We start from the raw sequence: 27,546 nt of genomic DNA on the forward strand, positions 1-27,546 counted from the left end.
TAATGCAACGTTAACTATTCATGAAAATCGCAAATGAAATGAAATCAATATGCTAGCTCTCAAACTTAGCCTTTTGTTAACAACACTGTCATCTCAGATTTTCAAAATATGCTTCTCAACCATAGCAAAACAAGCATTTCTGTAACAGTATTGATGGCTAGCGTAGCATTTAGTGTAGCATTTAGCATTAGCATTCAGCAGGCAACATTTTCACAAAATCCAGAAAAGCATTCCAATAAAATAATTTACCTTTGAAGAACTTTGGATGGTTTCAATGAGGAGACTCTCAGTTAGATAGCAAATGTTCAGTTTTTCCTGAAAGATTATTTGTTTAGGACAAATCGCTCCGTTTTCTGCGTCACGTTTAGCTACGAAAAAAACCTGTATCCAGGATTGTGTAAATCTATCCGCAAGCTCATTAGCATAACGCAACGTCAACTATTCGTGAAAATCGCAAATGAAATTAAATAAATCTATTCGCTCTCAAGCTTAGCCTTTTGTTAACAACACTGTCATCACAGATTTTCAAAATATGCTTTTGAACCATAGCTAAACAAGCATTTGTGTAACAGTATTGATAGCCTAGCTTTAGGATTTAACATTTTCACAAAAACCAGAAAAGCATTCAAATAAAATCATTTACCTTTGAAAACATCTGAAGTTCTTCAATGAGGAGAGACTGTTAGATAGCAAATGTTAAGTTTTTACAAAAATATTATTTGTTGACAAATCGCTCTGTTTTCTTCATCACGTTTGGGTAAGAAAAAAAGAAAAAGAAATAAATAAAGTCATTAAAACGCGAACTTCTTTCCAAATTAACTCCATAATATCGACAAACATGGCAAACAATGTTTAGAATCTATCCTCAAGGTGTTTTTCACATATCTATCAATGATAAATCCTTCGTGGCAGTTGACCTTCTCTTCTGAAGAAATGGAACGCGCATGGACCTAGAGATTACGCAATAATTTCGACACAGGACACTGGGCGGACACCTGGTAAATGTAGTCTATGGTCAATTTTCCAATGATATGCCTACAAATACGTCACAATGCTGCAGACACCTTGGAGAAACGACAGGCAGGCTCATTCCTGGCGCATTCACAGCCATATAAGGAGACATTGGAACACAGCGCCTTCAGAATCTGGGGCATTTCCTGTATGAAACTTCATGTTTTCGCCTGTAGCATTAGTTCTGGGGCACTCACAGATAATATCTTTGCAGTTTTGGAAACGTGAGTTTTTTCTTTCCAAAGCTGTCAATTACATGCATAGTCAAGCATCTTTTCGTGACAAAATATCTTGTTTAAAACGGGAACGTTTTTTATCCAAAAATTAAGAGCGCCCCCTATCTCAAAGAAGTTAAAGAAGTTACAGGTCTGTGAGAGCCAGAAATCTTGCTTGTTTGTAGGTGACCAAATAATTATTTTCCACCATCATTTGCAAATAAATTCATTAAATCCTACAATGTGATTTTCTGGATTTTTTTTTTCTTTTCATTTTGTCTGTCATAGTTGAAGTGTACCTATGATGAAAATTACAGGCCTCTCATCTTTAAGTTTGCGAACTTGCACAATTCATGGCTGACTAAATACTTTTTGCCCCACTGCATAATGAACTGGAGAGCAGAACATTGGTATGAAGCAATGACACTCTTTCTTTGATAGCTCCACCCACTATCCTCTCAATATCCAATGAGAGTCCTCCATCGAGCAGCAGTGAGGAACGGGAGCATGGAGTGGTGATGACGACAGTTCCTCCCGGTGGACTCCCAGAGAACAAAGAGACTGAGGTGGGTCAGAGGAAGGGGAATGTTCAGATGGGGGAAAAATGGTTTTCTCAGCCCCAAGCATACACTGACAATTACTCCAGTTTTCAGTGTCGGCACAATATGACGGTAGAAAGTGACTTTTGGATTCAAAAATGTTTGATCCTGCCCAATATGGTTCAGAAGCCTCATTGTCACAATGCACTACCGTCATATTCCTCGCTCCCTGTCCTCATCTTCCTCTCTCCTCTGGTCCAGATGTCCTTCAGCAGTTCATCCCCACAGCTCGTGTCCCACCTGCCAGCCCAGAAGGAAAGAGAACTCTGGTGAGACTCTGGGAATAGAATGCCTTTTCTGGGACTTCTTTAAGAGCTCTATGGGGCTGCACTAACCAATATAATTCATTGTAAATTGAATAATCAGATAATATATTTTTATCAGGACACATCCCCGACTTTTATCAAGCAGTATGGACAACCTACAGAATGGATCTGCATTGAAGGTAGTGGGGACATTTTCACTTGACACCATTTACTGCCCAGAGTGAGAATATCTGTCTAGAAAGGCCATTACCCTTTTCTCCCCAATCTGTATCACAGCACTGACTCCTTGTCATCTAATGACTGTTCTTCACCTTTCCTACCTCTAGCATGTAGTGGTGATTCCTGTAGAGGCTGAAGTGTCTACTGAGGTATTATAACTGTGAACAAAACTCTTCACTTTCATATCTAACCATTACTGTTCTTTATTGTGTTTAGGTCACACTTCTGACCACATTATTGTTTTGTCAATTAGAATTTTATAGAAAATAAATCAATTAATCAAAAGTAACAAAACATTTTCTATTGGTCTAATTGTTTCATTAGTCTGTGTTTGTTCTCCAGAATAGGCCTGTAGATAACCGATGCCAGACCCTGCCGGTGAAGGCCTCCTTCCCAGAGCATAATGGAGAGGGAGAGTGCAGTGAGACACAGAGCCAGAGGTCTCCAGAGGGGAGTGAAGACGGAGACTCAAGTAAGCCTAAAGAAGCATTAACCCCCCCCCCCCCCACCACACACACACTGTCTATTAGTGCTTCAGACACCTTCACCTCAAGATATACTTAGGTTACACTGTATCTTATGTTGCATGGTGGACAGACCTGCTCTGAGAAACCATATCTGCTTAGTTCTGGCCCCTTCTACAACACAGAGCACAAAGCCTCAGATAGCTGATCAGACCAAGACCTGGTCCTCCATTTTGAGACCGGGAAAATACACAGGTCTCTGATCAGTGGCTAGTGGCACTTTGATCAAAGCCAATAGCGGTGAGGCCCCAGCCGGAGCAAAGGTTTTCAGGGATATTCCTGACTGCCTTGACATACACCATGTTCACAACCCCACCCTCTTTCTGGTCGACCACACTGAACCCAACCCACCCTCTCTCTCACAGACCACACTTACCCCAATTCCACCTTCTCTTTCTAAATGACCACGGTCCACACAACCCCACCCTCTCTCATGGACCACACTCACCTCAACTCCACCCTGGACTTTGGAGTGGCAGGAATCAAGTCCATGAGTATATGATCCTCCCACAAAATGAATCTATATTGGCCTCCCAGCTGTAACTGGTGCCATATTATGGATGCAGTGGTGGGTTTTGTGCTGTGCACATAAACAGGCACAGGCCCAGCAGCTGGAACCCCTTTCTATGTGCTCTCACTCCTTTTGGGTGGTCGGTTAGAGCCAAAGGCCTCCAATACAAACATGAGAAAGCAAAGCTCTACCAATCCCCTAGTGGGCCTATCAGTGAGTCTTACTGGGGTTCGACACATATCGAAAAATACATTACAGACAAAATAGTTTACAATTGACATACACATGTTTATGCTTTTCAATGTGTGCGTGTGCATCTATCGGTTACATACATGTCTGTACATGCACAAGTAGGTCACATGGGGGAGAGAAGTTGAGATGTTGCTTAATACATTTTTTTTGATGCTCATACGATGGGAGTCCTGCATTCATGGCTCATGGTATAATGCTGTACATTTCATTTAATTTGTTCTGGACCTGGGGACTAGGAAAATGTCTGTCGGGGTAAATATGTGTGTCAGTGCTCTGTAAGATGACAGCATACAATTTGGAATTTCCAATACATTCATGTTCCTTATATTTCAGGAATATGTTCACGTAGGGTGTCCATGGCACTAGTCTGAGTTAATTAACATGTTTGTGCTATTTCTCTTCACAGGCTATTGGCAATAAACATAATTCAGTCATTAAGATTCAAGTCTTTTTGAAGGTTCACCGCCTGTATGAAACTTTTTTTCACCAAGATAACATCAGCTATTTGTTTTGCAGTCCCGGAAAGAAATAAAAAAATTTGAACGAGTTGATTGTTTTTATCCTTGCATTGCACATTTTCAAAAGAAACTCAAATTAAAGCTTAACCAGAACCTTTTCCCAGATGTAAACGTCCGATTTTAAATGTTTCAATGATAGATACACAACTAGAAAATAAAGATACTTTTTGTTGATCTCCCCCCCCCCCCCCTTCGTACAGGAAAGACAGAGAAAATGGACGACACCTCATCCTCTGATCTTTCACCCCAGTCTTCAGGGGCGGAGTCAGGTCAACGGACTATTGGCTCACCAGAACACTTGAAGAACAATAACAGTATCAGAAAGCTCTGGGGAAAGTGAGTGGTATATATTCTTTAAATATATTTTTAAAATAAAATATATACAGTAGATTGAGCATATACCTCAAATTGGCAAGCTAAGGAATGTGAATGACGCCCAAGTCTTGAATATTATGTACAGTATGTCTGTGAAATCAAATACGGTCCTCTCCTCCAGGATCAGGCGGACCCAGTCAGGGGGTCTGCAGGGGGAGGACCTGGAATCAAACCAGTTTAGGAGAGGGGGGCTGCGTGCCACAGCGGGGCCAAGACTGACCCGGACCCCTGAGTCTGGCAGCACTGTTCGGTAAGACTGGATTTGGGGATAAGTCCTTGACACACCTAATTCCCCAATAAATTATTGGCATGAATTAACAATGTAGTAACATTTCTGCTAACCTTAACCCCTACTCTAACACTGATTCTAAACCTAACCTTAACCTTAGCAAACAGTTGCTTATCAACAGATGACTTGTTGATAGTATGACCATCTATACAAATAAAGTGTGACCAACCGCCTCGATTTGGTCTTATGTATAACATTACATAAAAATAGCATAACTGGTTCATTTTAACACCAATTCACCCATGCATTTAATATATACGTGTATATATAAATCTAGAATACCAGGGAATTAATAGCGGCTTTCTAAACAATGGTTTTTTCTTAGTTTCTGGCTTGTTAGGTGTAAACGGTACCGTGAAATGGTTACTTGCATAGTGGAGTCTTTTGTTGAGACATGTAGCTGTCTAGCTACCCATACAATTAACCATAATCCCAACTCATAACGTTACTGCCCTGCATGAATCTACAGGTAGCTAAAGCTAACAAATGAGCTAAGTTCAATGTTAGTCTATAACTAGCAATGCAAATAGCTCTGAAATATGAAAACATTACTACACAGATCATACACACAATGTTAGCTAGCTAGCTAACACTACTCTTTAACGGGCAATGAAAACGACATTCTAACAAAATTAGAAATGTAGAATATATGAAAATGTAGCTTGCTAGTCTCCCTTACCCGTATACATGGATGAATGCTTCTCCCTCTTTATCACAAATGCCATGGTTGCCCTTAGTTTTGAAAATGTAATCCAGACAGGTGTTTTATTCAACAGCCTTCCTTGTTCTCTTTGGCTCCCTCTGCATTTGCAATCAAACACCATCTCCTTAGCTATCATACTCTGCTTCCACCAGGCATTCCACTGATTTAAAAACTCGGTCCTCCAGAAAGTGGAGCGCCTTAGCAACACTTGTGCAGATTTTTGTGATATCTTTCAAAAAAAGCCACTTTAGAAAGGATTACCTAGACATATTTAGCAGCTAATGTTATAGACGGAAGAGTGCTACATGACAGCACATTCTGAAATCATCTCTCAGCATGTCCAGCCCAACCATTCTCTCAGCCAATCATGGCTAGCGGCAGGTAGCCTCGCGGGTAGGAGCGTTAGGCCAGTAACCAAAAGGTTGCTGTATTGAATCCCGAGCTGACAAGGTAAAAATTACAAAGCGACGAAGACGTGGCTGTCGATTTAAGGCAGCCCTTTGCACCTCTCTGATTCAAAGAGTTGGTTATATGTGGAAGACACATTTCAGTTGAGTGCATTCAGTTGTACACCTGACTAATTATGCCCTTTACTGTCTTTTCCATGGTTAAACCAACTCTGCTTGTAATTGAACAAAAACTATTTTTTTTTAGACGGCATACAAGTTTGATTTTAAGGCACATGAAAGTTCACATGTTCCAGAAGGCATTTCTGCCAAAAAATGCTTTTGAGAAGAAAATCTATAAATTCCATTCAAATACCTCTCCTGTGAAGTAGTGACATTACGAGATACGCCTAGTTTTCTGAAATAAGTCACATGTGTTTGCTACTGCACCTGTTTCAATATAGGGCATACTGTTCATATCGTATAGATGTTGAATAGGCCATATACAATATATGTAGACAGAGAACCTCGTTTTGCTTCTGTTCTCTCTCTCAAGCGTTCTTAATCTAACTTCTCTCATTCTGTCTATCAGGGATATGAACACACCATTCAGCCAGTGGACCAGAGAGCAGGTGTGTGGTTGGCTGGAGGATTATGGTCTAGGCCAGTACGTCAACCTGACCCGGCAGTGGGTCGACAACGGACAGACGCTCCTGTCCGCAAGGCCACAGGACTTTGAGAAGGTTAGCTGTACATAGTCCATCTGTAAATAGCCCACCCAATCTTACATACTGTTTTTATTTTATTTACTTTTCTGCTCTTTTGCTCACCAGTATCTCTACTTGCATATCATCTGCTCATTTATCACTCCAGTGTTAATCTATTAAATTGTAATTATTCGCTCCTATGGCCTATTTATTGCCTACCTCCTCATGCCTTTTGCACACACTGTATATATACTTAATTTTTAATACTGTGTCATTGACTTGTTTATTGTGTTATTGGCTTTATTGTTTACTACATGTGTAACTCTGTGTTGTTGTCTGTCACACTGCTTTGCTTTATGTTGACCAGGTCGCAGTTGCAAATGAGAACTTGTTCTCAACTAGCCTACCTGGTAAAATAAATTAAATGCAAATTGTAAAAGAATTGAGGGAAAATTTCTACTCTGAACTTAAAAACATACAGAATGGTTGCTTGTATGGTGTCTATATTAGGACAGTCTCAGGGTCACAAGTAGGTTGTCAGTCACTCAGAACTTCTCAGTCTCCGCAGGATTCCTTATGGACACTGTTGTCATAATACTCTCTGGAGAACATGTAGCACTGCAGGAATCAGGATCATGTTCTGAACATATAAACATTGATTGGTAAAACCTTGCATGTGTTTGAACTTTATTTGAATGTACATTATTCTGTGTCCACAGGAAATGGGTATCAATCACCCGCTACACAGGAAGAAATTACAGCTGGCTCTAAGGGGGTTCAGTACTAAAGCCCTGGAGAAGTCCTCTGAGCTGGACCACATCTGGGTTACACGTACGTATACAACTTAAACTGTACAATTCAAATCTACTATATTCAGACATGACCAGAAATGTCATATTTGAGATGTATAATGAGTCAACTGCATTGTCTGTAGGATATTTTGCTGGAAAATGGTCCTTGTTTAGAAGGAAGTTAAACATTTTAACTCTGATTGGTGACATGCAGGATGGTTGGATGACATAGGTCTTCCTCAGTACAAGGACCAGTTCCACGAGGGGCGAGTGGATGGCAGGATGCTCCAGTATCTCACCGTGGTAAGGCTAAACAATGTCTTTTTAAGTGAATCGTACAAGAAATGTTGAGTGTAAATGCTCTCATTTGATATCACCATTTAATATAAAAGGGTTCCCATACAGTGAATATGCCCTAGCTTTCCTACTGAACTACAGGGAATACGCCCTAGCTTTCCTACTGAACTACAGGGAATACGCCCTAGCTTTCCTACTGAACTACAGGGAATACGCCCTAGAACTACAGGGAATACGCCCTAGCTTTCCTACTGAACTACAGGGAATACGCCCTAGCTTTCCTACTGAACTACAGGGAATACGCCCTAGCTTTCCTACTGAACTACAGGGAATACGCCCTAGCTTTCCTACTGAACTACAGGGAATACGCCCTAGCTTTCCTACTGAACTACAGGGAATACGCCCTAGCTTTCCCTCTACAGGGAATACTACTGAACTACAGGCTTTCCTACTGAACTACAGAATACGCCCTAGCTTTCCTACTGAATTACAGGAATACGCCCTAGCTTTCCTACTGAACTACAGGGAATACGCCCTAGCTTTCCTACTGAACTACAGGGAATACGCCCTAGCTTTCCTACTGAACTACAGGGAATACTGAACTACAGGGAATACGCCCTAGCTTTCCTACTGAACTACAGGGAATACGCCCTAGCTTTCCTACTGAACTACAGGGAATACGCCCTAGCTTTCCTACTGAACTACAGGGAATACGCCCTAGCTTTCCTACTGAACTACAGGGAATACGCCCTAGCTTTCCTACTGAACTACAGGGAATACGCCCTAGCTTTCCTACTGACCTACAGGGAATACGCCCTAGCTTTCCTACTGAACTACAGGGATTACAGTGAATACGCCCTAGCTTTCCTACTGAATTACAGTGAATATGCCCTAGCTTTCCTACTGAATTAGTGAATACGCCCAAGCTTTCCTACTGAACTACAGTATCTAAACTGTTTCCCAGAATGACCTGCTTTTCCTGAAGGTGACCAGTCAGCTTCATCACCTCAGTATAAAGTGTGCTATCCACGTCCTCCATGTCAACAAGTTCAACCCCCACTGCCTCCGACGCAGGCCTGGAGAGGAGGTGAGAGGGTGGGAACCCTGAGGTGGGGGGAATGAGTGACTGAGGGGAAAAGTTGGAATGAAGGATGAGAAATTAAGATTTGTTTAACGATAAGATTTTACTGCTCAGTGGAGGAACTGTCTCATTTCGCTCTCTCCCTGGTCAGAGGAACCCCTCTCCCTCAGAGGTGATCCAATGGTCCAACCATCGTGTGATGGAGTGGCTTCGGGCGGTGGACCTGGCTGAGTATGCACCCAACCTACGGGGCAGTGGGGTCCATGGAGGTCTCATTGTGAGTGGACTGCACCTCAGAACCATGCATGCATCCCAATTCCCCAAACTTTTCTGAAGTGTGCAGCTGCACACCCCCCCGTCATCTGCAGGAACACACTTTGGAAGAAGACAGGAGAATCGGGATGCAGCACTTATAAATGGTTGTGTTCCTACCTGAGTGAGCTCCAGCCCTGTCCTCTAACCCTGTACTTTAGATTCTGGAGCTGCGGTTCAGCTCTGAGACCCTGGCCATGCTGCTGAACATCCCCCCTCAGAAGACCCTGCTCCGCCGCCACCTGGCCACCGCCTTTACCGCCCTGGTGGGGACGCAGGCCTCTCTGGAGAAACGGGAGTATGCCAACGCCACCGGCCATGCACCCCTCACTACCGCCGCCAAAGTCCGGGTACGACTGCTGTGTGTCCATGGAAGAGGGCCTGTGATTACCCTATAACGTGCTGTGAATACTCTGTACATGTAATGACATCTGACTAATTTTCTTGTATTCAGTTTTAGAAATAATACACAGTAGTTATTGTTCAACGTACATACTGTGTACAAAGGACCCAAGCTTAAGCTCTTGCCTTCCTATATTATTTCAGCCCAAGAAGCTTGGTTTCACCCACTTCAGTCATCTGAGGAAGAGGAGGCCGGATGACTTGGCAGACTACATCTGCCCGATAGACAGTGGGGGCCTTTCAGCCATGAATGGGGTTTCCCACCGGCCGTACGCAGGGGTCCGAGGCCTTAGCCCCATCCTGGACAGAGAGCCAGAGAGGCGGGAGCAGGTGGGGCCCAAAAGCTGACACTGACACTCCCCTCAGCCAATGACTGCAAATCTTATGGCTTTTAACCCTGCCTCACATGTCTATGTAAACATGCCCCCGTTCTCCCTGAATCAAGGTGCTGATTTTTTATTCGTGGGAAATTCTAACGCATTGATTTTATCACCAAATGGTTATTTGCTGGACAAGCTACAGTGTGTGTGCATATAATGATGTGGATGTACTCATTGGTTATTATCTGGACATCCTGTATTATAATTAGCTGGATTTACTTACTTATTTACTGGATATGCTTATCAAGTATTTGACCTGGATATGTTGAAATCATGACTGACCTGACCGGCTAAATGAGGATTCATAATTTTACGGTTGTATAATGGTTTCCTTTGAAAACCGCTCTCTGCATTCCTGGATAAATTAGATGGATTCAACTTTCCTATCTTCTGCCATTGCTTCAGAACATGACCCCTATGTGTTACTGACCATTGTAGCATTCCTCCTTACCTTGCTGGATTTAGGGTAGCTTAGCTGTCAACGGCCTTTCTTGAGTTATGGTACAATGTACAAAAATTAATACCAATTATATAAGCTTGTTTGATTTATTTTGTGTTACATTTAGTAACTGTAAAAATTCACAAAATACAAGGTGCTGTCATGATAATTCAGGTTTGCACACATTACCCAACTCGGTTATCCTATAATTATATATTGAAAATAAAAAGAATTTGCAGGTGCTTGCTTTTTGTATGCTGCATGTTTGATAGTGTAGTTAATTTTAATTGTTGTCCTAAATGCATTATTTATAGTGGTGAAAGATGATAGGGGTACTGGTCAAACTGAACAATGTTGACTCTTTGAAGCAAAGTGCTCTTGCTGACTCCACTATAACACAGATCATGGATTATAGACAATCATAATGCTACAGTGGCTTCAAATAATTATTCCATCAATGCACACCTGAATTTACATGTATACTAACATGTGACTGGTAAGCCATGAATGCTGAAGTTTTCAGATTGCTGATTCATGTTCCATCAGGCATACACTGAGGACAGTTCTGTCTCCAGCTCAGACTCTGGGAACAACCTGGTGAGTTTTAGCATTCTTTTTCAGAGAACTGAAGATATGTAATTTATCATACAGTATGTCATTTTCCCTCATGGTGTGTGTGATGCTATGGCTCAAGTTACAATGCTACAGTAGGTGGAGTATAATTCCGTATGTTGGACTACTGTTGCATACCATGCTCCTCTCCATATTGGTTCAACATTATGGTCTTCATTGTATCCTCAGGTCCATCATTAGAGTCATGCGTTGACGTCTGTATAGGCTCCATATGTGTTACTTCAGTGTAAAGAGAAAAAGCTGTGACCAGATTCTGCTTTGGAAGTTGTGAGAAGCAAAACTCAAACCAGCAGAAAGCCCTCTGTGTGCTCACCCTCGTGAAGATCAGAAGTGGAGGATGACTCTGAACCCTATTTTTAGGTTTAACCCCACACCATTTATTCAGCTGTGATAGAGGGAAATCGGTGGCTGTAAAAACATATATACAGTATCAAAGCAACTTCTTGGATCAAAAATGTTATTCCGTTATGGAAGTCACTCAATTTCAACCTTATGGCAAAAATAAATAAATCCAAAAAGGCAGATGTATCCAACAGTCAGATTGGAAGAACAAAACATCAATGACCAGTTCAGACACTATTAGAGTGCCAACATCTTAAAGTACAAACATGATGACCGTATGTTATCTTTATTGGGAAAGATGCAGAAAATAAACAGGAAAACATTCAACAGCGCAATCTACATTAGGACTTCTCTTTGCATTTCATAATTAGTAGTTGGAGGAATGTCACGTGATTTACCGAAATTCAGACCATCTCACTCCTCTACTTGTCCACGACTGATTTTGTAGACATGGCAGCAAAAGTTATTCTTGGTCTGTTCAACGTGAACAATTATATCCCTGTCAAAGAATAGTTCATTACTGTCTGAAACAAGAAAAGAGGAGGAAAAAAAGTAAGTCCTGCGATCTGTATGATTGGTCTAGCACTGCCCTCTACTGGTTTAAAAAGGCAAGGACATGTCTCAGGATTGGAATCCCTTTTTATTTGAGTTTTATAGAATTTAATAAGGAAGGAGGGATAACCCTGTTAAACAAGTATTTTACATGAAAGGCTCAGTGTAAAGGTAAATGTTTCCACCTTTTTTAATTCTCATTACAATCCATATAATATACATTGTCTATATCAAGTGTTTGACCTCGTTTCCTGGTTAGTATCTACATAACTCAAAGACCTATGCAGTTCTGTGTAGATGCATAGTGCAATGCGTTCTATTTGCTGTCTAGTTTACTAGTGCGGCACCAATCGTCAACCTAATTCATTACCACTTCTGTGTAAGTGGATATGGAGAGAAAGACCTAGAATGCATGTTGTGGATGAATTACTGTCTATGGTACATTTTCTTTCTCTCTCTCTTGCATCAGTTTACATCAGTTTCATTGACCATCAAGGATGTATTAAAGCATCTCAAAATAAAATGTCTCACATTTCCAGTATACATGAACCAGAATATTGTTGAAGGTACAGAACCAGACTAGGGTTATATGACAATACATGTGAGTAGCCTGTATCCTGGCTACATTACCAACCTAGCTGATCATAATACCATGGTCAGCTAATTATCCCCATCTTCCTATGGGTTCATTCAACCCCCACCTCTTCCCTCAACCTCTTACCCAGGTTATCTAGTGAAATAACGGTTAATAATGATTAGCATATCAACCATCTGTGCTGCAACCAGAGATGGCTAGAGGACTCATCTTTGTATCTGTGCCATAATAGCATCTGTGACAGCATAGACAGTAACATTGAGGCAATCTCCATTTTGAAGTAGTCAATTTTCTTCTTTATGATTGGCTGATTCCTCCTCATGACCCGGTTGGGCTAGACTCTAACAGGGTTACAAGGAAGGATCAGCCAATGAAGTTGGAAGTCCCACCCAGTTGACTATGTCAGGGAGCAAGAGGTGAAGCAACAGGGATAACTGGGCCTAAAATCTGTGTTCTCCAGCAGGTGCAGGTTTTTTAATTTTTTCCACTCACCAAGCGAGGAGTTTTTGTTTGTAGGTCTATGACAGGCTTATTTGCTATGTGTTGCTTACCTGATTGAATAGAAGCTTCATAATGCTTAGGTTGCACGGGTGTATGGATATAAGTAGGACATGTGACATCCTGGCAACTTTAAGAAAAAACATTTTGGCCTATATTCAAGTCAGTATTGACAGATGGCGTGAACCGGCCACTAGGGGCAACAGTGAGCGCTGTTACCTTCAAGTAAGTTTCAGTTTTGCTAAGTGTTGTGAATGATGATGGTGGATGGGTGTTATTTCAAAAGATGCATGTTCAAATCCAGCTATAGAAAGTTGTTTTTACATTTTTGTTTTAAGCCTATCCCAAACATTTAACCCTTACCTTAACCATTCAGCGTTAATGCCTAGACTTAAAAAACTATAACTAAATAATGATTTCTATCATCCTAACTGAGGTGTAGGTTACATCTCACTTTCCAGAGTTCAAACTTGTGAACAAAGGGTTTCTGTGAATCTGTGCAGACAATGACATTGTCTGCTTTGGTATAAAGCTGGGACTTGTGGATTTTATAGCTCTAATGCAGTTCCACCTCTGACACATCAAAACAACCCCTATGCACAGGGGTGCAACTTTGGTTTTAAAATCAAGGGGGACGTTCATCTTATTTTATTGTCCAGTCGGATAAACACTCCAAAAAGCAGACGCTCGGAGGCGTCCGCGTAGTCCTGAAGCACACCGTTGCATCATTTTGTATCACATTCCAATGATAAAACTAGGTTGGGGCAAAAATGCAATTTCAGGATGTGTGTGGGGGGGGGGGGATCTGGTCAATATAATGGATAATCTGTGACTACATTAAAATGGTGGAAGTCTTCAATGGCGCTATGCATGCATTTGAACCACTAGAGGCATCTATCATTCTCTATGGCTGCAACCTTTTGGCAACGTCTCTAGCCCCATTCATACCTGGTGCTCACATCCATTATTTGTCCTGATTTGTTTCCTCATCCTGATTGTGCCCACATATGTAGACCGGTGTAGACCACATGGACGTTGTCAGGCATGCATTGTGTCTGCATATCTCACAAGTGTAGATGCAACTGGACAGTCAAACCATTAAAATAATCATTAGCCCGCCCTCTAAAAATCTGTTCACAATGTGGACACAGTGGACGAATAAGACACACATTTTAATCCCAAATGAAGAAGTGACATCTTGATCCGATAGTGATTGGTTCATCTTGATCGGATGACCATAACCACATGTTGGTGCAAAGGATTCTGTTTCAGTGGTTGTCCTAATGTCTTGCAGTTTGCCAGTCGAGGACAGTGGTCATGTCCCCTCTGGAGCCGTCTCCTCCTAAAGCCACCTCCCATCTAGAGCCCTCTGCTTCTGCAGTCTACAGCCACCTCCCCTCTGGAGAACTCTCCTCCTGCAGTCTTTAGAAACCTCCCCTTTGGAGCCTGCTCTTCCTGTAGTCACTACCCCTCTGGAGCCCTCTCCTCCTGTAGTCACTACCCCTCTGGAGCCCTCTCCTCCTGTAGTCACCACCCCCCTGGAGCCTTCTCCTCCTGTAGTCACCACCCCCCTGGAGCCTTCTCCTCCTGTAGTCACCACCCCTCTGGAGCCCTCTCCTCCTGTAGTCACCACCCCTCTGGAGCCCTCTCCTCCTGTAGTCACCACCCCTCTGGAGCCCTCTCCTCCTGTAGTCACCACCCCTCTGGAGCCCTCTCCTCCTGTAGTCACCACCCCTCTGGAGCCCTCTCCTCCTGTAGTCACCACCCCTCTGGAGCCCTCTCCTGTAGTCACCACCCCTCTGGAGCCCTCTCCTGTAGTCACCACCCCTCTGGAGACTTCTCCTGTAGTCACCACCCCTCTGGAGACTTCTCCTCCTGTAGTCACCACCCCTCTGGAGCCTTCTCCTCCTGTAGTCACCACCCCTCTGGAGCCTTCTCCTCCTGTAGTCACCACCCCTCTGGAGCCCTCTCCTCCTGTAGTCACTACCCCTCTGGAGCCCTCTCCTCCTGTAGTCACCACCCCTCTGGAGCCCTCTCCTCCTGTAGTCACCACCCCTCTGGAGCCTTCTCCTCCTGTAGTCACTACCCCTCTGGAGCCCTCTCCTCCTGTAGTCACCACCCCTCTGGAGCCCTCTCCTCCTGTAGTCACCACCCCTCTGGAGCCTTCTCCTCCTGTAGTCACCAACCCTCTGGAGCCTTCTCCTCCTGTAGTCACCACCCCTCTGGAGCCTTTTCCTCCTGTAGTCACCACCCCTCTGGAGCCTTCTCCTCCTGTAGTCACCACCCCTCTGGAGCCTTCTCCTCCTGTAGTCACCACCCCTCTGGAGCCCTCTCCTCCTGTAGTCACCACCCCTCTGGAGCCCTCTCCTCCTGTAGTCTCCACCCCTCTGGAGCCTTCTCCTCCTGTAGTCACCACCCCTCTGGAGCCTTTTCCTCCTGTAGTCACCACCCCTCTGGAGCCTTCTCCTCCTGTAGTCACCACCCCTCTGGAGCCTTCTCCTCCTGTAGTCACCACCCCTCTGGAGCCCCCTCCTCCTGTAGTCACCACCCCTCTGGAGCCCTCTCCTCCTGTAGTCTCCACCCCTCTGGAGCCCTCTCCTCCTGTAGTCACCACCCCTCTGGAGCCCTCTCTTCCTGTAGTCACCACCCCTCTGGAGCCTTCTCCTCTTGTAGTCACCACCCCTCTGGAGCCCTCTCCTCCTGTAGTCACCACCCCTCTGGAGCCCTCTCCTCCTGTAGTCACCACCCCTCTGGAGCCCTCTCTTCCTGTAGTCACCACCCCTCTGGAGTCTTCTCCTCCTGTAGTCACCACCCCTCTGGAGTCTTCTCCTCCTGTAGTCACCACCCCTCTGGAGCCCTCTCTTCCTGTAGTCACCACCCCTCTGGAGCCTTCTCCTCCTGAAGTCACCACCCCTCTGGAGCCTTTTCCTCCTGTAGTCACCACCCCTCTGGAGCCTTTTCCTCCTGTAGTCACCACCCCTCTGGAGCTCACCCCTCCAACAGTCACCACCTCTCTGAAGCCCTCTCCTCCTGCAGCCACCTCCCCTCTGGTTCCCTCTCTGTTAGCAGTCACCTCTTGAGCCCTGTCCTTCTGCAATCACCAACCCTCTTGAGCCCTCTACTGCAGAACAGCCTCCAACTAGACCAAACAATAATTAGTGAATCTTTTACCTCTGCATATCATTAGTTCTCTAACGAAGGACATCCAGATCAATGATTGGAAATGACAAGATCATAAATAAATTAGTCCCACCGATAGTGTGGCACACCAATCAATGGCCCATGTTAAATGCTTATTAGAGGATGCGGGTGGGAGTGGGCGTGGAGGATGGGATGGGTTGGAGGGGACAGGGATGAGGCCAAGGCTGGAGGGGAGATTGTTCTGCGGGTTAAACTGTGGGAGCTTGTCTGCATGTGATTGGCCTTATACATGTGGTAGTTTCAGAAAAGTTTGGCAACGGCGGTAAACATGTTGGACTGTGAAGATTGGACTGATGTTCCACACCAGCAGGTGTCAGTGTTGTCTGTAGAATACAGTATGTTGCCATGACATAGTCTACTTACACCACTTATAACACTGAGTTATGTCGTTGATTGCTCTTTTTCTACAATTCTGGAATGTGCTGTCAGCCCATTATAATCTCTCAAATGCCACAACTAAGAGAAATGAGTGTAATCAAATAACCTTGACTGAAAGGTTGGACCTTTCTGGAAGTAAACACTTTATAGTCGATTTACAGAATGATAATGACAATTCTTGTCTTTCAATGTTCCTTTCCCCACATACTTTATAATGTTAGTTCCCAGTCCTGCTGATGTTAGTCAAGGCATCAGCGTGGTCATGCTAATACTACCTCTGTTATAACCCCTCATCTCAATGTACAGTGCCTTGCGAAAGTATTCGGCCCCCTTGAACTTTGCGACCTTTTGCCACATTTCATGCTTCAAACATAAAGATATAAAACTGTATTTTTATTGTGAAGAATCAACAAGTGGATATTTATTGGATATTTCAAACTTTTTTAACAAATCAAAAACTAAAAAATTGGGCGTGCAAAATTATTCAGCCCCTTTACTTTCAGTGCAACAAACTCTCTCCAGAAGTTCAGTGAGGATCTCTGAATGATCAAATATTGAACTAAATGACTAATGATGATAAATGCAATCCACCTGTGTGTAATCAAGTCTCCGTATAAATGCACCTGCACTAAGATAGTCTCAGAGGTCCGTTAAAAGCGCAGAGAGCATCATGAAGAACAAGGAACACACCAGGCAGATCCAAGATACTGTTGTGAAGAAGTTTAAAGCCGGATTTGGATACAAAAAGATTTCCCAAGCTTTAAACATCCCAAAGAGCACTGTGCAAGCGATAATGTTGAAATTGAAGGAGTATCAGACCACTGCAAATCTACCAAGACCTGGCCGTCCCTCTAAACTTTTAGCTCATACAAGGAGAAGACTGATCAGAGATGCAGCCAAGAGGCCCATGATCACTCTGGATGAACTGCAGAGATCTACAGCTGAGGTGGGACACTCTGTCCATAGGACAACAATCAATCGTATATTGCACAAATCTGGCCTTTATGGAAGAGTGGCAAGAAGAAAGCCATTTCTTAAAGATATCCATAAAAAGTGTAATTTAAAGTTTGCCACAAGCCACCTGGGAGACACACCAAACATGTGGAAGAAGGTGCTCTGGTCAGATGAAACCAAAATTGAACATTTTGGCAACAATGCAAAACGTTATGTTTGGCGTAAAAGCAACACAGCTCATCACCCTGAACACACCATCCCCACTGTCAAACATGGTGGTGGCAGCATCATGGTTTTGGCCTGCTTTTCTTCAGCAGGGACAGGTAAGATGGTTCAAATTGATGGGGAAGATGGATGGAGCCAAATACAGGACCATTCTGGAAGAAAACCTGATGGAGTCTGCAAAAGACCTGAGACTGGGACAGAGATTTGTCTTCCAACAACACAATGATCCAAAACATAAAGCAAAATCTACAATGGAATGGTTCAAAAAACAAACATATCCAGGTGTTAGAATGGCCAAGTCAAAGTCCAGACCGGAATCCAATCGAGAATCTGTGGAAAGAACTGAAGACTGCTGTTCACAAATGCTCTCCATCCAACCTCACTGAGCTCGAGCTGTTTTGCAAGGAGGAATGGGAAAGAATTTCAGTCTCTCGATGTGCAAAACTGATAGAGACATACCCCAAGCGACTTACAGCTGTAATCGCAGCAAAAGGTGGCGCTACAAAGTATTAACTTAAGGGGGCTGAATAATTTTGCACGCCCAATTTTTCAGTTTTTGATTTGTTAAAAAAGTTTGAAATATCCAATAAATGTCGTTCCACTTCATGATTGTGTCCCACTTGTTGTTGATTCTTCACAAAATAATACAGTTTTATATCTTTATGTTTGAAGCCTGAAATGTGGCAAAAGGTCTCAAAGTTCAAGGGGGCCGAATACTTTCGCAAGGCACTGTAACACATTTGTCAGGACATACGTGATGACAACACCCCCCAAATGTCTTTCTGACGGGCAGGCGGTGAATGGGGGTGTGACACCAACGCAGAGGACACGTTTGGATGTCACGGCACTGGTCAAGCACGAAGGCTCATCTTGCGTGGTCCGATGGACACTTATTTAACGGGACATCACAGTCCGGATGGTCATTGGCCAGAAGACAGATGCCCTAATGGGATCAGACACAGTGTTTCAACTCACCCGCCCAAATATGGTGGGGACAAAAGAGCCTTCCGTGTGGAAACAACCTTAAAGCTGGGGCTATGCCTTTGAACTGCTCTGTAAGTGTTAGCAGGAAGTAGAAAGACCTTTCCTCTCCTCCTTTTTGGCCTGTTTCCCTCCTGTAGTGTGTGTGTGTGTGTGTGTGTGTGTGTGTGTGTGTGTGTGTGTGTGTGTGTGTGTGTGTGTGTGTGTGTGTGTGTGTGTGTGTGTGTGTGTGTGTGTGTGTGTGTGTGTGTGTGTGTGTGTGTGTGTGTGTGTGTGGAGCGAAGGCCTTGTTTATAATGGTGCGTCTTAGCTAATTTCGGTAATGTGATCCAGCTCCCATTGGCTGACAGTTTAATGACTATTATTTGTGTCACCCTCTCTCATAAAGCATTGGCTGTAAATGGCAGTGTGCAGGAAACTAGGGTATGAATGACAGCACGCCTTGCTATATGATATCTATTGTTTTAATTAAGTGAAAGTGATTGTGACATTTATTGGATTCCATGTTACTTGTTAATGGCAGTTGGGAAAAAAGTCTGAGTAAATTATCATTGCTTATATTACATAAATAATTTGTAAACCCTTTGCTAATGATTAGACATTATTCTCCCACTGTGCTTGTCCATTCACTTGAAATATATCACATATAAAAACATTGGATCGGTAATGCATTGAAGAAATGACCGTCTTGACATAGTCCTACTGTGCTTGTAAGTGTGCCTGCTTGCTTGCTTTTGTGTGTGTTGTTGGTGTTTTACAATTGTTTAGACTTTTTTTGATCAAACCTGTGTTCGGTCTGTAAAGAGCAAACTTGCATTCTCTATCAAGAGTTAGTGTTAGAAGTCCCAGTAACAACCAAATTCCGAAACACCTCCCTTCATCACCCTGTTCGGTGTGTCTGTCCTTTTGATCCTTGAGCTCCCTCAGATGTCTGGAGCGGAGCGTGATCATGTTGTTGTATGATGTCACTGGTCCTTCTCGTCGACAGGCTTGCCACCAGCTTGCCAGTTTGGGGAACATATTCCTTGGCAGGGTGGCACGTTCGTCACACACTGGTCGCTGGGCGAGCCGAGGTCGGATCTGTCTCCCGCACACTAGTGTTTTCTGACAGGCCTGCCACAACGATGAGTGCGTAATGCGGACGCGGCCAAGCGGCCTGCGAGCCAAGCCTGACATGTCATCAAAAGGAGCAGCCAGATGTCTGCGTTTGCCCCCTTTTGCCTTGTCAAACCTCACAGCCTATCTTGTCCTATACGGCTTTGCTGTGTCAAGACCTCTGTGTTTCCGTCCGACCTGCCTGTCTGTCTGTCGCAACCTTCACTGTATCAAATGGAGCAGTCCTATCTGTGTGTCTCTCTGTCTTATACTGTGTGTTTCTCTAGCATTAAAGCTGCAATATGTAACTTTTTGGGCGACCTGACCAAATGCACATAGAAAGGTGTGTTATAGATCTGTCATCACTGAAAGTAAATCTAAGAAGTGATAGAACAGATCTATGTCACTTTTCTATGCGTCCTGTGCTTAAGATTCATTTTTGCATCTTTTACTTTCAGTGTTGTTCAACAACTTCAAACAGCTGAAAATGCATTATTATTGGTTATGGGAAAGATACTTCACAGCGATTTAGATGGTACAATGATTCTCTACACTATACATACTTATTTTGTCACTTCAACTGAAATTAGGCAAACTATTATTTTTTTATTTCACCTTTATTTAACCAGGTAGGCCAGTTGAGAACAAGTTCTCATTTACAACTGTGACCTGGCCAAGATGAAGCAAAGCAGTGCGACACAAACAACAACACAGAGTTACACATGGAATAAACAAACATATAGTCAATAACACAATAGAAAAAGTCTATATACAGTGTGTGCAAATGACATCAGGAGGTAAGGCAATACATAGGTCATAGTAGCGAAGTAATTACAATTTATTAAATTAACACTGGAGTGATAGATGTGCAGATGATGATATGCAAGTAGAAATACTCGTGTGCAAGAAAAGTAAATAATAAAAATATGGGGATGAGGTAGGTCGATTGGGTGGGCTATTTACAGATTGGCTGTGTACAGCTGCAGCGATCAGTAAGCTGCTCAGATAGCTAATGCTAAAAGTTAGTGAGGGAGATATGTCTCCAACTTCAGCGATCTTTGCAATTTGTTCCAGTCATTGGCAGCAGAGAACTGGAAGGAAAGGTGGCCAAAGGTGTTGGCTGTGGGGATGACCAGTGAGATACACCTGCTGGAGCGTGTGCTATGGGTGGGTGTTGTTATGGTGACCAGTGAGCTGAGATGATGAATTCTTATTTTAGAAACCAGGAAATGGCTGAGCGATTTCTGCATAGGGCATCTTTTATGTTTAATATCAATTCCCAGTTAAAATATACCAAGTTAATTCCTTTATGTTGTCTTATTCTTTAAAATGTAGTTATATTTCAGGATGTTTAGAATTAGCAATTGGAATGTGCCTTTTCAGTGATTCTCCAACCTCTGCTTGTCCATATGTCCTTCCCTCTACTAGTGGTCTGAATTGGCCTGTCTGTTGTTCTGTCCAGCTAACGCGCCAAAACAAGCTTGATGGGGTATGATTCAGAGGACTAGCTGAGATCTGTTATGATCGGCCGCCCGAGGCACCCGAGGGCCTTTTTTTTTTTTACAGGCGCCCGAGACAAATCCCTGTCATGTGCTTAAGAGCTGAAAAAGGACTGGCCTTTTCGCTGCCTGAAAAATGCGGCGGGAACATGTTGAGACAGGAGAGAGATCAGTCACGGAGAGATGAGAGAATTATAGAGACATTTAAGGAGTCCTTCAACACAAGAGATCGAGCATCATGTCATTGCTCTCCGAGGACATTTAGCAAATGCTGCACACAGGCCTTTAGGAATAGGATATATGTACTGTATCTCTCCCACTCGTGGAATCTAATGGAACAACATAACCACAGCCTACTGTACAGACAACATCATTGAGATTTGATTGATCCACTCAGACGAAGGAGTTGAATGCAGAAATGGTATACTTCCTCTACTGTTGCTTTCATTTCTTCAAACAGGATGTTATTTCAGAGGTCTTTTTCTTCATGCAACAATGGGAGATTATAGCCAATATTGGTGTAAATGATAGAAAATGTTCTCTATGATCATCTATGATAAATGTACTAAATTACTATCCATCCATGTGGCTTTTGAGTCCAGTATGTATTACATGAAGCAACATGACTTGATTTTGCATTACATTCCCCATCCCGGGAGCATGCAGCCGTGCCTTTCAGCGTCTTGGCCTTGCCTTTCAGCGCCTCTCTTCTCTCTCCTCCACATCATAAACATGACACCCTGGGAGCACCAGCTGCAGGTCCACCACCATAAAGAGTCTTTATGTGTCCGGCCATGCAGTCATCATTCATTCATAGGCTGGGGTCAGTGGAGACCATGGGGAGTCTGAGGAACCTGGGGCCCTCTGTGTCTTCAAACTGGGCAGGAATGGAGAGGAGGAGAGCGGTGTTAGAGAGACATAGAAGAAGAAGAGAGTTTGTATACAGGATAGCGAGACAGACGTGTGTAGAAAGAGGATCACACATGAGGTGGAGTTTAGAAGGAGAGAGCAGGAGAAGAAAAATAGACATGAAAACATTGAGTAATAGAGAGCGGGAGAGTTGGAGGAGAGATTTAGAGGTCAAACGTTTGCACAGTGTGTTATGGTGACCTCTCGCTTGGCTGTTTTGTCAGTCTTGCTCCTGTGAACCGGGCCAGAGTGCTGTGTAGAGAAGGGCACAGCCTGGGTTAAATAGATCTGTCAAGGCCTGCTAACTGTTAGAGGGGAGCACAGACAACAACATGTGCCACAACAACAGAGCTGGCCAGATTTCACGAATGTATAGTATTTAAGGATGCAGAATTAAATCAATGTCCATGAATTTTGGAAACAGAGACTGAGGGCTACATTTTCGTTATGCAAAAACATTATAGAAAGACCAAACAATACCGTACAAATTATAATAATCTCGCAGTATGAATTATTTAGAAACTTCAACAATTTGTGATATGAAGAGATGATTCTTTAACTAGAGTAAAGTAAATTGAGCAATACATAAATATAGTCGCCTCTTCATAACGCACATTGTTGATGAAACGATTCCAATTAAATTGAGCTGCTAGTTTATAATGAGCTTTATGGTAATTTTGGGACTTTGCACAATGCTTTTGCATTACTTCCATGTCGCAATTAGTGCCCTTAAAATTATAAAAACTATAAACGTCTGCCCTTGAGTACACTTCTATCAGTCAAATGTCATTTTACAAACTCTACAACAGTGTTTAAGTTTTATTTTTTAGAAATGACGAGAGAGAGAGAGCAAAAGACAAGGAAAGAGAAATGATGCCCCTTGTTGTGAGACTCTGTCCATCTCGATGTCCCATTGGAGGTGGTACAGAGCAGCATACAGTAGATGGTATCGAGTACAGTATACATATGAGATGAGTGTAGACAAAGTAAACAAAGTGGCATAGTTAAAGTGGCTAGTGATACATGTGTTACATAAGGATGCAGTCGATGTAGATACAGTATATACATATGCTTGCAGCTGCCAAAATTCTCCTAAAAGTGCTGACTCCAAAGAGATCCCATGTTGGTGGGAAACTAGCAGTTTCCTAAAGCCCAGGCCAGCGTTAGTGGTGATCAAGAGTGACATCAATCATCAGAGACCTTCATGTCCAATGAGAACACCTGTCTGACTCTCAGGGTGAAACTGGACAGAGGGATGCCACAGCAAATTATGTTTCATATGTGTTTTCCTATGTCATAGTGCACTGACCGACACAAACTACTAGGACACACAAATAGATACAAGTTGTATTGTAGACAATATGCCAAACTATATTTGGAGTATTTTTTTGTACTGTTCTTTTGTATGATGTTTGCATACCAAATTGGGTCACTAGAGTAGTCCTGCATATAACGATAGTAGGCATAGCCTGCATTCTTAATTCTTTTTCCAAAAGGGTTCTTCGGCTGTCCCCATAGGAGAACCCTTTTTGGTTCTAGGTACAACCCTTTTCCGGATAAATGTTTTCCAGTTTGCAAAGTTCCAGGTAGAACCCTGTTTGTTTCTGTCGGCGCGATGCGTGGAGAAACCCGTTGGCTGTACCCGCCTGGATAGCGTGTAAGCCATGTGGAGAGAACGTTGCAGTCTCTGATGTCCCTTGCCACCTCAGCCATCAACCTTGTTGTCGAGAGACTGACATTGGCAAGTTGGGAAGTGGTGCGATGTGCCCTTTTTCGGAGTCCACTCATGCTGAGCCATTGAATTGAGATTCCACTTTGTTGGACAAAGGGAATAGCTGCACTGTTTGTATTCAGTCATGTTGCCAGACACCTTGCTGATTAAAAGCAGTGGTTCGCGCTTTCAACGCGAATGCTGCCATCAATCCACGTCTGGTTAGGGAATGTTTTTATCGTTGCTATGGGATCACCTGTAAATGAACTGGAATCAGCAGTATTCGTGGCAATCAGTCCCAGTCCACGTGATGGAAGCAGTCTTGAGAGCCAGCTTGGTCTGACCAGCGTTGGACAGACCTCAGCGTGGCCTGTCTGTAGGCAGAGGATCAGCAAATGGGAGTCGTGGTCAGCTTTTCCCGAAAGGGGGCGGGGCCAGGGCCTTATATGCGTCTGCGAAGTTAGAGTAACAATGATCCAAGGTTTTACCACCCCTGGTTGCGCAATCGATATGCTGATAAAATTTAGGGAGTCTTGTTTTCAGATTGGCTTGGGTTCCATGCAGTCTGTGGAAAAGGTTCTACATGGAAACCAAAAGGGTTCTACATTGAACCAAAAGAGTTCTACTTTTAGAGTCAGTGCGCTGAGGAGAGAGAGAGAGAGAGAGAGTGACAGAGAGAGATCAGATTCATACAAGCCTATGGTCTTATATACTACAGCTACTTTAAGACAGACCCAGCACGGTTAGACTACCAGAGTGACAGTCAATGGGCTGGATAGAGGGATTATTGTACTCCCAGTGATATCCATGTAGAGAAGCGTGGTGGATGCTATTATGGATGAAGTAGGCCTATACCAGATTTAGAAAATTGAACGAGTCATTAACTAGGGGTGGAGCTAGGATTGGACGGACTGCATAGCTGTATCAAACATGGTCAGTTTCTTTCTTTATAACTAACAGTGTGCACTGTCACTGTAGACAGTTTGGCAATACAAATCTATGTTTAGTTTGGGTAAATGATGTAGGAACTGTTCCTTTTTTATATTGATCATCATAGGCTACTTTCTATTTGAGGCCTTCTCTTGAAAAGTGTTAGTAAGGTTGATTTCTTGGATGCGATGATGTGTACAGTCCGATATGAGAGGAGACATGGAGCAGAGGGCTGATACAGTGGATGTAACGTGAACACAACACTTAGACAATATTGTGAAAGGAAATAGAGGAAGAAAAAAACAACAAACTAACCGTGTTCCAAAAAATTACACACAAAAAAAATGTCTCTGATGAATTGGCACTTAATTACCGCTTGATTAGCATAATTATGCATGTTAATAGCATCTCAAATGAATTGCAGTTGTCAGAAGGGAGGAAGCATCTGTAGTGGTGGCTGACTGATACATATTTCTTCCCCATCCAGCAGCGTTGTGTTACTCTTCCCCCTAAAGTGTTTCCCATTAATCACTACACAGTCATTTTCCTTTGGAGTGAAATTTAGAGTTTTGGGATAATTGGCCCATTATGGGACGCTCGTCACATCTGTAATAGAGGGCTAACGAGACCCCTGGTGTGCTGGCATTCAGAGAGGAGGATGGCAGAGTTAGGGCATCGCGAGTGGCATGGCGGGTGGAGGTGGAGCACCCACTCGTTCTCTTGGTGAATGCCTACATTTTTCATTTCTGACACTTTATTTATACAAATTTGCTATCTAAACATGTATTGATCAAATCAAAATTGGTTGGTTATGTGGACACCAAGCAACTTGAAACTCTCAACCCGCTCCACTACAGCCCCATCGATGTTAGGGCCTGTTCGGTCCGCCTTTCCTGACCTGATCCCTATAGGCCATCTCATCGTTGTCAGTGACAACAGGCCTACCACTGTTGTGTCGTCAGCAAAATTAATGATGGTGTTGGAGTCGTGTTTGGCCACGCAGTCGTGGGTGAACAGGGAATACAGGAGGGGACTAAGTACATACCCCTGTGGGGCCCCAGTGTTCTGGATCAGCTTGGCAGACGTGTTATTGCCTCCTCTTACCACGTGGGGGCGGCCCATCAGGAAGTCCAGGATCCAGTTGCAGAGGAAGGTGTTTAGTCCCAGAGTCCTTAGTTTAGTAATGAGTTTTGTGGGCACTATGGTGTTGAACACTGAGCTGTAGTCAATGAACAGCATTCTCACATAGCTGTTCATTTTGTCCAGGTGAGAAAGGGCAGTGTGGAGTGCGATTGAGATTGTGTCATCTGTCGATCTGTTGGGGCGGTATGCGAATTGGAGTGGGTCTAGGGTGTCCGGGAAGATACTATTGTGAGCCTTTCAAAGCAATTCATGGTTACCGATGTGAGTGCCACGGGCGGTAATCATTTAGGCAGGTTACCTTCCCTTCCTTTGGCACAGGGACTATGGTGGTCTGCTTGAAACATGTAGGTATTACAGACTTGGTCAGGGAGAGGTTGAAAATGTCAGTGAAGACACTTGACAGTTGGTCCGTGCATGCTTTAAAAACTCGTCCTGGTAATCCGTCTGGCCCAGCGGTTTTGTGAATGTTGACCTGTTTAAAGGTTTTGTTCACATCGGCTACCGAGAGCATTATCACATAGTCATCCATGACAGCTGGTGATCTCGTGCATGCTTCAGTGTTGCTTGCATCGAAGCGAGCATAAAAGGCATGTAGCTCGTCTGGTAGGCTTGTATCACTGGGCAGCTCGCGTCTGGGTTGCCCTTTGTAGTCCGTAATAGTTTCCAAGCCCTGTCACATCAGACGAGCGTTAGTGCCGGCGTAGTAGGATTCAATCTTAATCCTGTATTGACACTTTGCTTGTTTGATGGTTTGTCTGAAGGCATAGCTGGATTTCTTGTAAGGGTCCAGATTAGTCTCGGCGCCTTGAAAGCGGCAGCAGCGCTAGCCTTTAGCTCGATGCGGATGTTACTTGTAATCCATGGGTTCAGGTAGGGCTATGTTCGTATCATATCGATGCGCTTATTGATGAAGCAGATGACTGAGGTGATGTATTCATCAATGACATTGGATGAATCCCCGAACATATTCCAGTCTTTGCTAGCAAAACAGTCCTGTAGTGTAGCATCTGCGTCATCTGACCACTTCCGTATTGAGCGAGTCACTGGTACTTCCTGCTTTAATTTTTGCTTGTAAGCAGACATCGGGAGGATATAATTATGGTCAGATTTGCCAAATGGAGGGCGAGGGAAAGCTTTGTATGCATCTCTGTGTGTGGAGTAAAGGTGGTCTCGGGGTTTTTTCTCCCTGGTTGCACATTTGGTAAAATTGTAGGTCATCCACTTTATTTTCTAATGATTGCACATTAGCAATAAGTAGGTATGGAAGGCAATGGGAGTTTACTCGCTCAGAAGGGTGCCTGATCTGCGGCCTCATTTCCTGCATCTTTTCTTCACTCAAAATGCTTGAATCTGGGCCTGTTCCAGTGAAAGCAGGATATCCTTCTCGTCCGACTCGTTAAAGGAATAAGTCTACTCACCGTGGACTGAATGAATCTCTTTTCGGCGGTCCGGATGTTATTTTCAGTCATAACAGACGGTAGCAACAATATTATGTACACAATAAGTTAAAAAATAAGTTACACAAAACGCAAAATAAATAACAAAATCATGGCCTTGTTATGTGTAATGATTTAATGAAACATGTTACAAATTATGGTGCACTGTTCAAGCAAAGAACATAAA

General features: G+C 43.5%; 1 protein-coding gene across 6 annotated transcripts in view; it reads left to right on the forward strand.

Moving 5' to 3' along the window:
• LOC124033675 (liprin-beta-2-like) overlaps positions 1-12,345 on the forward strand; it is a 39,885-nt gene extending 27,540 nt beyond the window's left edge. For all 6 annotated transcript variants that reach the window (XM_046345845.1, XM_046345847.1, XM_046345844.1 and 3 more), the window contains 16 exons: positions 1,668-1,792; positions 2,027-2,094; positions 2,210-2,270; positions 2,418-2,459; positions 2,653-2,782; positions 4,316-4,451; positions 4,612-4,740; positions 6,461-6,611; positions 7,295-7,406; positions 7,581-7,669; positions 8,628-8,750; positions 8,896-9,021; positions 9,218-9,406; positions 9,603-9,788; positions 10,824-10,874; positions 11,079-12,345. In XM_046345845.1, coding sequence (XP_046201801.1) covers positions 1,668-1,792; positions 2,027-2,094; positions 2,210-2,270; positions 2,418-2,459; positions 2,653-2,782; positions 4,316-4,451; positions 4,612-4,740; positions 6,461-6,611; positions 7,295-7,406; positions 7,581-7,669; positions 8,628-8,750; positions 8,896-9,021; positions 9,218-9,406; positions 9,603-9,788; positions 10,824-10,874; positions 11,079-11,090 — 1,730 coding nt within the window. In that variant the 3' untranslated portion in view covers positions 11,091-12,345. The remainder of the gene's footprint in view (positions 1-1,667; positions 1,793-2,026; positions 2,095-2,209; positions 2,271-2,417; positions 2,460-2,652; positions 2,783-4,315; positions 4,452-4,611; positions 4,741-6,460; positions 6,612-7,294; positions 7,407-7,580; positions 7,670-8,627; positions 8,751-8,895; positions 9,022-9,217; positions 9,407-9,602; positions 9,789-10,823; positions 10,875-11,078) is intronic.
• Positions 12,346-27,546: the final 15,201 nt, after the last annotated feature.

Source organism: Oncorhynchus gorbuscha, linkage group LG04, assembly GCF_021184085.1.
Source record: "Oncorhynchus gorbuscha isolate QuinsamMale2020 ecotype Even-year linkage group LG04, OgorEven_v1.0, whole genome shotgun sequence".
NCBI lineage: Eukaryota > Metazoa > Chordata > Actinopteri > Salmoniformes > Salmonidae > Oncorhynchus > Oncorhynchus gorbuscha.